Here is a 16507-nt window from a genome sequence, read left to right as displayed (position 1 = left end):
CACACACACACACACACACACACACACACACACACACACACACACACACACAAATATGTTTGGGATTTTGAATCCATCAGGACAAATCTCCCTAATCTGGGCCAAAAACAAAATCCTCAGAAATAAGAAGGCACATAGTTTACACACACGCATGGTTACATGAAAAGAATTCAAGTTCGAAACAACCCCCACGCCCCCAAAAAAACAAAAGGTCGCTCAGAGATCAAGGAAACATGTCAAACAGCTCAAATAAAACTATACTGGAGTCCCTGTTGACACCTTGTTCGGTGTCTTGCGTAGCCTTTAGTTGCCAAAGCATCTTCACAGGTTTCTCCCACCTACTTACGTGCATAGACAAAAAGAAAGTGCTGGAGTCGACCTTTCCTCACCTCCACTCAACAAACCCTCTCCATCTCAATTCCTAATGTCCTAATTCCACTAATCACCTGGCCACTTAGCCCCCCACACACACAAATACACACATACAGAGGCAAACCCCTCTCCCTAACACAAAAACACATAATGGCTTACCACTCTTTAGCAATACTACCTAACCTTGACCATAACACACACAATAATAGGCCTGGCCACCTGACAATCCCCTATCTAACCATGACCATTTAGCACAAAATTGGCCACCTTTCTCTATCATTACATTTAATTAGCTGTGATTAATCAGCTGCCAATTATACCAAACACAGCCTAAAGAGAGACACCACTCTGGACTGCCACTTGACGCTCTCACAGGGGAAAAAGTATTTGTGCATCTGAGTGTGCGTATGCATATTTGAGTCAAAGATATGATTCAATTGTAGTTTATCACCTCAGCGGTGGATCTATCGCCATCCAAGTATAATACGGGGGAGTTCAAAAGTGAACTTTGTGTTTAGACTGTTCTAAAAGTCTGTGAAGGTTAAGTGAATCCTGGCTTTTGAAATATATCAACTGCCTTTTTTTGTTTTCTCCTGATTAGACTCTGAAAGACAGCAAAGAAAAGCCGTTAACTGTAAAACTGGGGAACTGGAGACCCAGTTGCCGAGCAGTCATTCCTGACATATTCTTTTAAGTCCACCATAGACCCTCACGCTAACCATCTGGCAATGGAATTTACATTACTGGGACCTGAGCAAACTCTGACAGACTCGTGAAAAGTATAATCCCTGCTTTAAGGCGTTCACAGATACATATCTACCAGCACACTCTAGGCTGCAGGTTGATTTTTGTAATTGTATTATCAGATCTATGGAGGCATATGTTAGATAATGGGATGAAGAGAGAAGCTGAGCTGTGAACTGGTCACCACCTGGTGGTGCAGTAGATCGGGTGGCCGGATAGGCCTGGCGTGCCCAAACATACAGAAAGGGTGCAATGGAAGTGTCTGGCAGAGGCCCTGTTCTGTGGATCTTCAATTCCCACCTCTGAGAGGACTAATCAATAGCTTCCTGAGGCCAGGGACGTCGAGTCCTGTCATGGCAATAATTCCCGAAATAAATGGAGGAGTCCAGGGAGTTTCGGTGTAATCAACAGCGACTATAGTAATGAGAGAAAAATTCTACATCTGAAGAAAAGTGATAACTTTGTCCAGAAAAGCAGATAAGGAAAGATTACAATTATTTATTTAATAAAAATGCCAGTAGATGTGATACTTTGTGGGAAGTAGTAAATACACACTATGGTTAAAAAGCAGCCATTGTCCACTAACATCTTGTATGCTTTAATTTTCAGTAGGCATGTAAATAGGCTTGCTGGACTTTTAAATCAATATTCCTGCATTTTTTTTTTCAGTTGCAGTCTGGGGATTTTTGTATGTACTGTGCTACAACATTTCAGTGGGATTCAAATCTGAGCTATTTTTTCCATGACGAGGTCAGCTGTACATCTATTTACAAGGCATCAGCAATCTCACACATGTAGCACGTAGCTGACTCGCTATTATAAGTAGGATAACAGTCATACAATCTAGCGAGAGCCACAATAACACGCTGATAATATTTAAGAGGGTTTGAAAATCCTCAAGAGGGACAAATCCCCATTTCAGTGCACGCCAGGACATGCGAGAGAGAGCAAGGTCAGGGCGAGGGAGTTAAGATATTTTTCACTGTTTTGTTCTCATTCTGATCGGCCTTGTTTCTGTTCCTCCGTTGTCAGGCTCATCCCTCTATTCATCTGCTCATCAATCTCTCTATCTTGTTGTCCATTCCCAACCCCTTCTCCATTTATGTGAAAATCGCTTCTTATCTGCCCGCTTTGCCTCTCTCTTTCTCGCACTAATCTACACAGATTTTAAAGCAGGACTTAAGATGACAAAGATATAAATATTCATAGAATATTCAGGTCAGATGATTTACAATAACAGAAAGAGGGTTGGCAATTCCATCCTACATGTCCTGTGCGGCTTATGACAGCCACGCACACCGGAGAACAATTTTTCATCAGCTAGATTCTCCAAGACTAAGAAACTAATTTTCTTTGGAGATCTGATCTGATCAGAGGGCAGAGTGCAGTCTAACAAAAACAAATAAAACCTTCAAATAAAGACACAATGTTACCTCGATGATCTTCCGGGCCTCGCGGTAGCGGCCTGTCTGCAGGAATGCGAAGAACAGGTCATAGAGCATGGCCATCTCTCCTCGCTCCTGGCTCACAAAGTCCATGGCTGAAGAGAAAGACAGACAGGCGAGGAAACGGAGCAGAGAAAGGTCATGAATAAAAACGCACGTAAGGTAAACAACCCACCACACACTTCATTTCCTTCTGATTCCATTATTTGGCACAATGTCCCACTCACAAAGCAGCCCTATCAAGACAGCTCTCAAACAAACACAGGTCCCGAATGAAAGCCTAAGCTGCCCCGGTGAACTTGCTAAAACGCTCTGCTCAGCGTTACGTACTATCTCCATCCAGCAGCTTCAGAACAGGTACCAGACACACAAACAAACACACACCCTGCAAACTTTCAGTAACCTAAATGAATCTGCATATTCAGCAAACAGAAAAAAAAAAGAATAATCCTACTCCCTTCATTTGCACTCATTTAAAGCTGGAAATATTTCACTGATTGGCTCCAATGTGAACAAGTTTTCAGAGTTTCTGAATGGATTAAATGATGTAGCATTTTCTATGTGCAAATCCTATCTTCCCAAGACTGAACCACACCAGCAGGATCCTGTTGAAACTTCCAGGTTAAAAGTATTCTGTCCTCTTCTTATCTGAAAATAGCTCAGTAGTTGCTATAATTGCCAGACCCTCTGAAAACCCTATACTTTATTTTTCTGTTGGTGCTTGAAACCAAACCAAGGTCACACATGTGAATGAAGATTTTGACAAGCTGTGTCATGCTTTTAGTGTGTTTTGGACAGCTGAAGGCCAGTCTGCTGGAAGCTTTTCTTCTTTTATTTTAAAAGGTGTATTTTCAGGTGAATTTTTAGACTATTCGTGCACTGCATCAGCATGGGTCCACAGGGGTACTCACGATGCTGCGAGTGCGACTCAAGGTTTATGTCACAAGTCATCCTCTCTGATGCTTTATATGATGGAGTGAGAGGCGGTGTAATTTGTTATTCGTAAGTTGACACTGCTTTACATGCTGGCCTCTTTCAGCACTTTAATCAGAGTTACTTTGGATTTAAGGGTGCAGCGACTAACTGTGAGGGTTTGTCACCTTTTGGCATGTTGGGGGAAGGAAAGGAGACAGAGGGGAGGGAAGGAAGTGGAGAGGTGCTCCACTGTACAGTTTCAACCTTTACGTACTCCAAAGCCACTTGCCCCAGCGGCTCACCGAACTTGACCTTTTCACCGCATCGCTGTCAACATACAGGGAGACTGTTCTAAATGTGACTGGCTGACATGCTTCACCGTGACCCTGGTCTGAACCTTTCTCACTCTCTGGTCCTCTTATGCTCTCTTGGGATTGTTGGCACTTGTTACATGTGCGTTTAACGCAAACACTGAATGAGCACTTTGGAATAGCTCCTCCCCACACACAAAGACCCAAATGAATAACAAAAGGTTGGAGTCAATCAGAGGAAACAAAAATGGATCACGATAAGCTGGAGTGGGGAAAAAAATTTGGATTATAGCTGTGAGACGCAGTGACAGAGTACACAGCTATTCTGAACTTCTGAACTCTGGGGAATCCTGGTCCAGTGTTCAGATTAACCCGTCTTTTGTCACTCCTAATCTGTAGGTTAATGAAAAATGTTTGAAATCCCACCAGGACTATTCTTGTTTGCATGACAAAACAAACATGCATGTTATAATCTATAAATGAAAAAATTTAAATTTAAGAAAAATGTAAAATCTTCTCGTCCTTAGAGGATGTGGAACCACTAAATATTTGATTTGAGCTCGATCAAACAACCTGAATGATCCCGTAGTTATGTTTTTTCCCTCTTGCCTAAACCCCAGCTATAGCATATGGCTGCCCCTCCATAAATCAAATCAAACCAAACCAAAATTTATTTATATAGCACATTTAAAAACAACGTCATCAAAGTGCTTCACAAATTAGGAAATAAATAAAATAAGACAAATTTACCAAACAGCAACACAAGACAAGACAAACATAGAAGCCAACCAAATGATAGTCAAAATAACTTAAGGCTGTTCGATATAACGATATATATCGGATGACGAAATAAAAACGTCTATCGTTTCATTTTACGCTATTGTTTGTTTCGTGGTGTCGCAAAATAAACTGTTTACAGCAATATTTTTTCATCGTTGTGATGGTCACTGTAGTGGCTATATTAATTTCTTAAAGTTCTCTCTTTCTCTTATATTTAATATAACCACACTACAGACGGACAAGCGCCTGTTTTTATGCGTTGTCGTTAGCAACAATGACAGTAAAACCATCGCATATCCGCTTGTTTATTTTCCACATAAACCTTTCACAATAAAGCTCAAGATCCTGTTGAGACTTTTCAAAATAAACGTGAAAGAGTATGCAGAGTGTTTACGGATGAGAAGCAAAAAAGAGCCGTCAGGTGCTAAAAAAATAAACCTTTGACTCAAACGTTAGAACAGGCTTTTCCCCGCAGCACGCCGTGTAATAAATACTCACAAAGAAAACGGCGGCCGTTACAACTTATGTCTAAAAATGTGCAGTTTCATGCAACACTCAACTCCAGGTACACGATACATAGCTGGAAACACTTCACGCAAGTCGAGCTGCCCGACATTCACAGACGTTTCAGAAAATGCAAAATGTTTTTGTGTTGATAGAAGTCTTATATCGGGATATGAGATTTTGGTCATATCGCACAGCCCTAGTCATATTCAAGGTAGAAAGATGAGTCTTTAAGCGAGATCTGAAAGACTGAATAGACTCGGAAGTGCGATTGGCAATAGGGAGACTGTTCCACAGTCCAGGTGCTGCGATAGCAAAGGCACGATCACCTCTGGTTTTCAGCCTAGACTTTTTGAAGATCTTAGTGCTTTTTAGGATTATACAAATGGAGTTCTGTTAAATAGCTAGGCGCGATATTGTTTAAGATTTTATAAGTGAGTAAAAGAATTTTAAAATCAATGCGAAATTTCTCAGGAAGCCAGTGTAAGTTGGCTAAAACTGGAGTAATATGATCATGCATTCTGGCACCTGATAAAAGGCTGCAGCAGCGTTCTGTACTCATTGCAAACGGTAGAGAGAGGAGCGAGGGAGGCCTAAATAAAGGGAGTTACAATAGTCAAAGTTACTCCCTAAGCTCAGACCACAGGCAGTATAAAGGTTGGATGAAGCTTCCTAGCCTGAAATGTAAGGACAATACAGGAAGTGCCCTAAACTTTCATCAAAGCAGCTGTTTGCCCAGACATCTATAAACACTTTCCGATTAGTTTATGAGCTCAGCCGCTAATTTTGGGTCAAACAAAATAAAGCAAAGTCTATTTTCTATATTCTAGTTAGTATGTTTCAGAAAGAAAGATTATTTCAGATATGCTTACTGGCTAACAACGTCTGATTGATGAATCGTTGGTCAAACTACAAGTCACACCCATCGGTACCTTGAAAAGGATCTATGAGTGATATGACAATAGCAACATCCATGTTTTATAGTGGGTTATAAATATATGTTTCTGTTGGAGGTTTCTTCCTGTTAAAAATTAGTCCTTGACAAATGCTTCCTTCTAGGGGATTGTCAGATTCTCTAATAGTCTTTACAATATTAAGGAAAAATAAATAAATAAATTGCCCATTTGTATTTTTTTTTTAATATAAACTGATGATAGATGGGTTACTGGATGTGGAAAAAGGTAGCTGAAGGACAGGACGTGATGACTATGTACAAAGTGTGTAACCTTTCTGCAGTAACTCAGTCTCTCCTTTCTCCATCAGAGCAACAATAATGTCGTGGATGCGAGGCAGGTGGTTGTAGCGAGTCTGACACTCGAGTGCCGCTTCGAGAGCTCCGGACACGTCCTTACTGCAGATACAGACAAAGAGAGAGAGAGCAGAGAGCGAGTTAGATGCCAGGTCTGTGCAATCAGTCATGTACAGGATTGTGTCAGTAGAGAATAGAAGAGCGTATCATGGGGTGTTAACCCTGTGACCTCCCATTCAAGCACTATGACCTACCCCAACAATACAAGCCTTTGAATTCATGACAGCACAACTGTGGGCGATGAAGCCTTTTGGCCCCAATACATCATTCTCACACAATCAGGCACACTCTCACACACCTATCTGTGAGGGGCTAATGTCTCTCTGGACAGGCTTTTAGAGGGGAAGCAATGCAACAGATAAAAGGACTCCACTGATCTTTACCCCCTCTGCTCTGCTCCTCTTGCGCCTTCAAACTTCTCTTGCTCTTCCTTTTGTCTCTTCAACGCCCTTTAACCTTCCCCTCATTTTCTCTTCTCTCATTTCCCTTTTCTTCTAACCTTCCCGTCTTCTTTTTATCCTTCTGTCTCTCTTCCTCCACACCATCTTTTTTCCCCCCATGCTGTCAGCTCTCACACTTCTCCGATGACCTCACCCCCCAGCTGAGCAATTTAACAGAAATATGGCAACAAAATTAGTCCCCCCCACCCCGCCAGCAGCATCACCACAGCTTCATCTCATGTCACCCCCCCGCCTAACCTTCTACTTTCACGCCTTCCAACAAACAAAAGAGCATGCAGAAGGAGGATGAGTGCACCTGAAGGAGTGATAACGAGAGAAGTAGAGAGGCAGAGATGGGTAAAGGAAGTAAGAGAGCAAGAGCAAGAAGGGGGAGTGGGAGAGACCACATCAATCCCCTCTATTGTGACAGCGCTGCCATCAATCTGTTGATTGGGTAATTACCATGTCAATCACACAGAGGTCAAAGCATATAAGGCACCCACAAAGGAGGCAAGGGGCAGAGTGAATGAGTGAGAAAAAGACAGTGTTAGACAGAATGGACAGGTATAGTTTTTGCAGTGTTTTTTTCCCTCTCATCTAATCAATTAAATAAGCAGATTTGTGAAATATGTCCAAAAAGACCAACAACTTTAGAGGGAAAAAAAGGACTGAAAATGATGTGACCTTGAGTTCAGCTTCTGTGAGCCAGCAGCAGCAGAAGAGAGTGATGGAGGGAGGAGGGATGGAGTGATTAGGGTTGGAAGGCAAAGAGGTCTGCTAATTGAAATGAAGAGGGACAACATTATTCAGCAGCGGCAGTCAAGAGGCTGTTCAAATGCATAACAGTCTGATTGAACAACGCAGAAGAGAGACTAAGAGATTTTTGAAAATGAGAGAAAGAGTGTGGAGATGGGAGGAGACCAGGAAGGGAGGCGTTGGTGTGCAGTTTACCCCCCAAAATGAGAGAGGGATGGGGAAAAAAGTACAGTATGCTCTTTGTAGTCGACGTATCATATATATACAATTACTTTAACTATTATGGTGTGGTGCACAAGGCCATTTCATTCCTCATTTGTTTCATCATCTCAACTATCTGTCCACCTTATTCATCCCTCCATCAAGCACCTCCATAACTACTTATAATCCCTCTTTTCTAATGAGAGAGAAAGAGAGAGAGAAAAGGGGCCTGGCGTTGCAATTATACCCCTTCTGCCTTCCTCCCCTCTCTCCGCCCGCTAACCCCCCCCCCCAAAAAAAAGAGCTAAAGATGTCGAAAGATGGATAATTTCCCCTAGGTACAATTTAACTGTCACTTTGCATTGCCATTTACTGCAGCGCACAGCCCTGTTAATGTCCCCAACTTTGCATGTCAGCCACTTTCCAGCCAATTAAGCCCTGAAAAAAATAACGAGCGCTTTGCTCCATAGAAACCTGAAGGATTAGACAAGGAAGCTCATTTTACCTCATCTTACTCCCCCTTCTTTACCTCCCTCTCCATTTCCGTCACCCCTCCTCCCCCTTTTGTTCAGAGGAGATGAGCAGGCCTGTTATCAAGCCACTGTCCTCGCGTGAGGGAAAACGAGGTGTCTGTGTCTTGAAACACAAATGAAACTGATCATCACACCACTACATGTATTCAAGAAAGGCACTTATGCTAGTACGGTTCACCCCCCACATGATTGAAACTGTGCGTGTGGTAATGTGAATCATTCCCATCACCATTTTGGCTGAACAGATAATTCAGCTGATGTTCCCAACTTGTTATTTAATGGCTAGTTTAAAATGCAGAGTATTCACAAATTTTGTATAGCTTTTATATATATATATATATATAAGCTAATGGGAATAATAATTTCTAACTTTATCCATATTCCCTTGTCAGGAGCCGGTGGGTAGCTCACACCGATGCAACCCCAAGGGAGATTCGTGCCTCTGGCCACCGGCCACATTTTGGTTACCAAACAGCTATGTAAATCATTATATACAAACCTTATGAGCCAAAGCCCATATTCAGACTGTTCTGCTACATCAATCAGAGGCAGCGTCCTTACATCGCATCTCATGTACGCTGCCCTGGCTGTGAGCACCCACCTGCTGTTATGTTTATGAGGGGCAGCCAATCAGAAAACAGTTGGCTTAAAAGGATAAATATGTCAAAAATATTCATTAGACCAACTTAAACATAAGCTTAATTTAGTATCGACCATGTTAAGAGTTAAACATGCATGTTTTAGCATGTCTTTTCACGTTCTTCCATTATTCAACTCCGGCTGCTTCGATTTCTCTACATGGGATTTCCATTTCTTCCTTTTATTCCTAGGGAGTGGGAGTGAATGAGGCGTTTTTCTCTGAGCCACTTGTCTCTTTTCAGCTCTACCCTCCTCCTCATATTCCATCAACGTGGCTGCCGTCTTATCATCCACGTCCTGCCAGCTCTTCATTTTGCTGGACTCATTAGCATTTACTGTTGCTAATCACTTCCACGAGGATGTGGCAATGTGAGCTAGCTGCCAGCTAGCGTAGTCGCAGGTTAGCAGACACAATACAAAGCGGACAGGCATGACGGCTAACGGGGCGGCGCATATGATGGGCTGTCAAGGGCTAATCTGGCGGAGAAGTGTTCATTAAGTCATTAGCGCTGACGCTGCGATGAGATGGGTGCAGGCGGGAGTGATGCCTGCTTTGTCCTCTTTTATCGCTTCCCTTCATCCCTCCTCCTCCTCCTCCTTCCGACTGTTTGTCCGCTGACTGACGGAATGAAGAGGTGGAGAATGGGTGAAGATAAAAGATAAAAAATATAAGAGGGCAAAGAGACTGATTCAACCGCCGTGCAAAAGTCAAGTGTTGCAGTACTGAGGCTTGACTGAACCACTGTTGGAACTACAAGAACCACCACTGCACTTTCACAAAAGACTAATTTAAGACATTTGCTGTTTTAAAATAGGATTTAAAAACGTAACTAAGATAACTCTGTAGCCAAAGTAAAATAAAGTTAATAAAATAGTGATTATTCACAAGAGTGTCCTGAATAAGCTTTATTAATAAGTTGTTACTCATCTATCAATTTTAAGTAGAATTAAGCCATCTGTTACAATTACACCAATCTACTTTATGCACAGCAAACTGGACAACTTTGTCAAAATTTTATCTGCACACCAGATGAGTTGACCAACACTCAACAACCAGCCAACTAAGCGTACCCAAATGTCCTACTAACAAATCATAAACACATGACAGATGTTAGAATACCAACAACCATCTTTTTCCTTCGTGTTTATTAGTGTGTGTTCACTGCAGTATCATTTGGAGGAAGTACAACTGGCACTTGATTTGTGAACGAGGCTGTGCTAAGCTGCTGTGTGCATTTGTGTTTTGGCGGCTGTTGATGACCCAGTAGTAAATTAGCCTGCTAATCTCACAGAGGCAGTGATTAACGAGTGAACCTCGAAACTGTTTGTGCCAGAGACCAGACTTACAGCAACACAAACAGCAACAAGGGAGCACCCGGTGAGAGAGAGTGTGTGAATGTGTGTGCGCGCAAGCGAGCTTTCTTTGCAGAGGTCTACCTCTGCTGCAGTAAGCACGCTAGAGGTAAACTGCACATGAAAGCATGCACAGTATGTGTGTGTGCCCCCTAACCGCGCATTACGTGTCTATGGTAAATCCAGCAATTAGTGGTCTGTACATAATTAACATGCTAATGAGTTGATCTACTTAAAAGCTGCTTCGACAAATAGAACACGCACATGCGCTGAAAAACACACACAAACCGAATAGAGTTGAGGGTGGGGCAATAGCAGTGACCCCGCAGCCAATATTTGCTAATGCTCATTTGCATACTTGCATTATGAGAAGCAGCATCGATGGCCATCTCTCCCCGCAAACCCACACTTAAACCTCAGAGGAGAACAGTGGGTGTTTCAGGGGATCAGGGGTGGGGGAGCTCATGGGAGAGGTTGCAGCTGGCGCATCCTCAAACAAACAAAACCTGGCTCTGACGCGCATAAACACACACGGCTAACATAAATGAGCAATTTCCACATCCTCTCTCTATCTGAATCGCTGACCCAGAATATAACCTCAGCTATGATCATAGGGAGGAATGAGTGACTCATTGAGACACACATGCATACACACACCTGGCAACAGGCTTTGGCAGATGAAGGCTCAAATCTGAAAACAAAAGTGAGCTTGTTGGCTGGTTAAGTGGAGACCATCAGCCATAAAACTGGAACATACAACTCAAATAGATGTTTTAACTTTAAGGGAGTTTGGGACACTTTTGTAACACTTAGGATCTCTTTTACCTGACCAGGTAGGCAGTAACCACGGGGGAGCAGAGATTAGCAGTGGGCGTGACCAGACCGAGGGTAAAGACCGTGTCTTGCAGTCGGCGGATGGAAGGGATATCGCCTCCGGCCGCTACAGTGTTGAGCGCGTGAAACAGGGTGGTAATGTGTGTGCCGTTCATCGGCACATCCTTCTCCTTCATCTCCTTCAGGATGTCCACTGCCTCTGAGATGGAAAGGAAGAAACGTCAGCAACGCTTGCTCCCACATCTGTGTGCGACGCTTCAGTGAGGTGTCAGCATGCACCTCTCCATCAAAACAAGCGATGTGAAAGTGGATTAGATGGACAGAGAACGGGCACATGAAAAGAACAAAAGAGAAGGAGAAAGAGAGATGATGCAGAGAGGAGAAAGAAAGCGAGAGGAGGGCAGATATTGGCTGGGAGAAGAGTAGGGTGTGTGAATGTGATAAAAGGCCCCTTTAGCTAATTCCATGTGGGGGAAACAAACCCATATTAAAACAGAATTTTGCACCCAGCGGGGGATGCAAATCCAACCCCGTATAATGCCAACTCTGTGCTAATTGCTACTTGCAGTTTTCTAAACGAGACTACAATTACCAGACCTCTACAATGGAGGCCAGCTTTTTGCCGTGGCCATGTGGAAAGCACTTGGGGGGCTAAATTATAGGTATGTGGCGACAAGGGCCCGCCGTGGACCCAGTGAGACCTCGCTAAGCGGGCTGAGGGGTGGATCAGTTTGGTCAAGTCCAGCCGGTAATGGAGGGCTTTTTACTGGGCCACGCGTCCATCTGGCCAACACTAGGGGCTAAATGGTGAAAAGAGAGTGTGGTTTGTGTGTGTGTGTGTGTATATGTGGTGTATCAGGGTAAAGCAATTAAGATGCGTTTACCATCTATTTAGACAGCTGCTAATGGGTTGACAGCGATACAGCCGCTCTCCACCACGGATACTAATCTATACAGCAAGACCAAGAAGGAGGAGGGAGATGGAGAGATGCACAGACACAGAATATATTTGAATAATCACCATTAAGCCTCCAAATGCAGGATAATGTTGGATCCTGTCTTACAATTCACACAACAAAGATCCTCGCTCTTTTCACTGGTGAAGATTTTAGTACACAGACGCATGAAAGCAAATAAAGTGAACACATGGGAGTAATGATATCCACACCTACACAGCTGTTAATACAACAAAACCCCTCAAACGAGTGTCACTCTACTGGGAACACACACCCTCGTGGGCTGAGATACGGGGCCACTGGTGAGTGCTTTGGCATCCTAATTTCAGTCTGTCTCTCCAGCCCTCCACCTCCCTATGCCAGTTGTTATGGCGATGGGAACCCATGGCTGTCACAGATTTAATGAGACGGGGGGAAAAAATAGAGGGGCGAAGAGGGGGACGGGGTGACTAGCAGTGGAGGAGACACCGCTAAACAGGGGGAGAAAATAAAAGAAGGGTTAAGCTTTTCAAAAGGGATAAGTTTGGTTAATTGAATGTGGGCCTGATGAAGATAAGGGCACTCTTTCAACTTATCGGGTTTCTGTTGCTGCTCTGTTTCTGTTTTTAATTATCAAGACATCAGCAATTGATACCATCAACATAGTTTCCAACTACAAATATATTCCCACGTTTTACCAATTCTGCGATACTCAACACACTGCAATTCCCTGTATCATATCTGTGCAACTGAAGACAAAGCAAGAGGATTTAGACGATCTACCCTCCAATTGCCCCCCCACCCCAACATTTTAGCCGCTTTCTTCATTGCAACTTTTAAATTACCCTCAAGTCTTTTCCTTTCAGGCTAATTTATTTCATAAGCATTACCTTAAGCAGTAACTAAATCATGACCCTGATAAGTAAAATTAGTGGTGGAATTGGTTTAAAGCAGGGGTGGGCATTTAATTTCCCCAAGGGGCCACATGAGAAATCGGGACTGTTGTGGTGGACTGCACTAATAAGCTTATGAAGAGATAAAATGCATGAGCAGAATTGAGATCAGCTTATTGGAGCGGTTCTCTACGACGCTCATGAGGCCCCTTGGTGAAAATTCATTGCTCACCACTCGTGTAAAAACGAGTGTATAAATGTATGTAATGTAAGCAGAAGCAAAAAGATATAATGCAATATTCATATTCTGTCCCACTCATAGGTGTGCTTTTAACTTCTGTCAACAAAGAACACAAGCACCACAAATCAGGGAGGTGAGCTTGATGGAAGAATGTGTGGATGTGTGACACAAACGTTTCATAATTAAATGTGTTCAGTTTAATAATGTTGCTGTAAGTCACCTTCGTGGGAAAACTTAAAATTATGCTAATTTTGTCATAGTGAAAATATTTCTTCATTCAACTCAACCAGCATACATGATAATAAAGCTACACTTAACATGCTTATAATAACAGTTTAGGTCTCTGCACTACTAGTGTCAATGCACTCAAATGTCAATAAACAGAATGACAAAAATGAAACGGACATCACTTCATGAACAGACGAACTGAGCAAGGTTATCCACAAGAAAAACAAAGAAAACCTCCAAAAAACAGAACAGTTTCCCCCACAGAGTTGATTACAAATGGTGGTATCAACATTAAACAATATCTCTAATGACTTGAGTCGTTGTCAAGTCTGTACTATTTATCACTTCCAGTGAAACTTGTGCTTCACTCCGACTATCCATCTCCATGCCTCCCACTCTCCCTTTCTCCGTACCTCTCTCCATCACTAACTGACAGACCCACTAATCACTGAGACCAATGGCTTGGAGTTGATCTGCCCAAATGGATCAACACTAGCTAACATCCCTCCGTCCACCGTCCAAACTTCCCCCACGGCGTCCTCTCTCCATCTCCCCCTTTATCTGTTCGTTTAGCCAGTATGCATATCCATCAGCTCAGCCGAGCATCATGGCCAGCACAGCGAGCCAGACCACACACACACACACACGTGTGCGCACACACACTTGAAGAGATGGGGAGGCAGACAGGCCAGGTAAACAAACATCACACAGCCCAGTGGTTCACCTAATGTTCCATGACATGACTGCTAGTGATGTCTCTTTCCCAAACACACATAGCTCCAAAGACATATCCAGGACCACCAAAAGCCAGAACAAGTTCTGTTTACCAAAGTGGGAGGATGGACAGGTGGAGGAAGCGGAGCAAGGGCAGGTCAAACAGATGGCTGTGATAGAAGAGGTATATTTAAAAAAGGACAGAGCTTGCAAAGATGGAGAGAGAGGATACTCAGAGGACAGAGGCTATGCTGGGTGCACTCTTTGTGATCGTCTGGATCTGTTACTTAAAGGGTTATGGATGCATTGGGTGAAGATTGGCTCAACTTTGATTAATCCAGAACTGCATCTAGATCCAGTGAGTTAAAGCACATCATTTTGATATTCTCAAGAAAATACCACAAACATATATTTTGGTGGAAGTAAGATATCTGGAGTAGATCTTGTTAACAAAAGTGTTTATAACAGCATATGTCTGTATTAGCCAATAAACACTGGATTTTATATAATTTGTTTGAAATAGACACTAAATGTGGACTATTACAGTACTGAATAAAACATAATAACAATAATAAACATTTTAATGTTCAGCAGTTTTCCACCTGCTCATGTTGACAGGAGAATCTTTTCCTAAATCTCAACAGATGAACCTACAATGTTGTTTTTGGACCTCAACATGCTAGAAAAAAAAAAGCCAAAGAGATGCAAGATCAGGAAGATTTATGGACATGTGAAAGTTAATATGAGGAGCGAGCAGCATAGGAAGATCAATCAGCTTTTAGAAGAGGAATCAATTATGAAGAATTACCTAAGAGCAACAGGGGAAGGAAAGTAAAAAGAATAAAGTGAAAAGGATGACGTATTGTAAAAACAAAGTTCGCCTGTTAGGTGAAATGAGAGAGCCATGAGCAAAAAAACAAAAAAAGCCATTAGAGACAGTGAGAAGTAAAGAAGGATGCCAGGAGACATGATCTTCATCTGGTCCTGGTGTGTGCTGGGAGCCAGGCGGACCAGCGTCTGGGTGGGGACAGGCTAAAATCAAGGTTAGCCATGTGTGCTAATGTGGCTGACAAGCGTCCCCCTCCATATGCACACTCCGACTAATGGCAAATGCGTTAGCGCTGCCTATACACACCCCAACACACATACACAGATGGATAACACCAACCGCCATGCCACCAAATGCCTTTTGCTTGAATTCACATGCAAATTTGCGTGTCGCTGTGTGTATGTGTGTGTGAGAAATGTTCAAGCACTTTGGTGGACATGATCTGCCATTAGCATCAAGGCAGATTTCAATAATTCTGGAAAAATACACACAGTCCTGTAATTTTCCCCTCTCTCGTTTCTCACTGACACGGATGTGCGTGTGTGTATGTGTGTGTGTTGGAGGGGATAAGAGAATGACACGCTTTGCGACGGAGCAGAGGAGAGAGGGTCAGATAGAGAGATGCCGAGGAAGACAGAGAGATCGCAAAAGGGGAGGAGAGGAACGGCGAGGAGAGACAAGGGAAACATTTTTCCTGTCATTGGGTGCAAAAAGCAGAGCGGCAAAACTGATGGTAATTGGGTCTTCGATGGGCTGAAGGAAACCCACCGTAGCATTCTGGAAATAGCCAGCTAATGTGGTTTGAGGGAGGGGAAACGACAGATTGTGACAGAGCTGGTGACACGTACAAAGAAGCGCATCGGTTTTTAAGTTCAAGCCAGATATACTGACAAAGAAAAAGCAGCAGTCAATTGTATGTATTACTTTTATTTAAAGAGGGAAGGCTACTGGAGCAAGCTCAACTTTATAAGAATATCCTCATCACGCAAAATTAAAATAAACAAAACAAAAAAGGATTAATCACTCAAAAAAAAAGGACTTAACAACTTAAGAAATTTATTAATCAAAGAATTTGTCAAACTAATAGCACAAAGAAGGAAAAAAATACATTATTTGTAGTTCTAGGTTAACTTACCCTCTATTCTGCCATTTACAGAAAGGACCTTGACCAGCGCAAGGTATTTGCTGGCATCCAATGCTACTGATGAGTCCTTACGACTCCTAAAAGCAGAGACAGAGATAGCAACAGACAGACTTGATTAATGTATTCCACTTACAGTAATGCAACTCATCTACTGTACGTTCTCAGTGTTCAGGCTGATGCTGGAAGCAGGTGGTGAGTGAAGAGAAGAAAACGGGGGAGGCAGAGGGGAGAGTTTCCTGTGTTTTAGCCAGTCAACTAAGCGGCTGGACCCTGCATTAATGTCTCCCCTAATACCACTCAAGTTAAACTTTAATGGCCTGCTACTGGCCACAGTGCAGCCGTGTGCGTCTGTGTGTGTGCGCGCGTGTAGAAAATTTGTTTGTGTGC

At 42.9% G+C, this 16507-nt stretch overlaps 1 protein-coding gene across 2 annotated transcripts in view; it reads right to left on the bottom strand.

The window, feature by feature from the left end:
* lrpprc (leucine-rich pentatricopeptide repeat containing) overlaps positions 1-16507 on the bottom strand; it is a 57797-nt gene that overhangs the window by 21424 nt on the left and 19866 nt on the right. For both annotated transcript variants that reach the window (XM_005727312.2, XM_005727313.2), the window contains exons 22-25: positions 16112-16197; positions 11128-11335; positions 6298-6422; positions 2550-2656 (exon numbers count right to left, since the gene is read on the bottom strand). In XM_005727312.2, coding sequence (XP_005727369.1) covers positions 2550-2656; positions 6298-6422; positions 11128-11335; positions 16112-16197 — 526 coding nt within the window. The remainder of the gene's footprint in view (positions 1-2549; positions 2657-6297; positions 6423-11127; positions 11336-16111; positions 16198-16507) is intronic.

This window comes from Pundamilia nyererei, unplaced genomic scaffold (genome assembly GCF_000239375.1).
Source record: "Pundamilia nyererei isolate P.nyererei 1_Seehausen unplaced genomic scaffold, PunNye1.0 scaffold00024, whole genome shotgun sequence".
Lineage (NCBI taxonomy): Eukaryota > Metazoa > Chordata > Actinopteri > Cichliformes > Cichlidae > Pundamilia > Pundamilia nyererei.
This window is presented reverse-complemented; position numbering and strand designations above follow the sequence as displayed.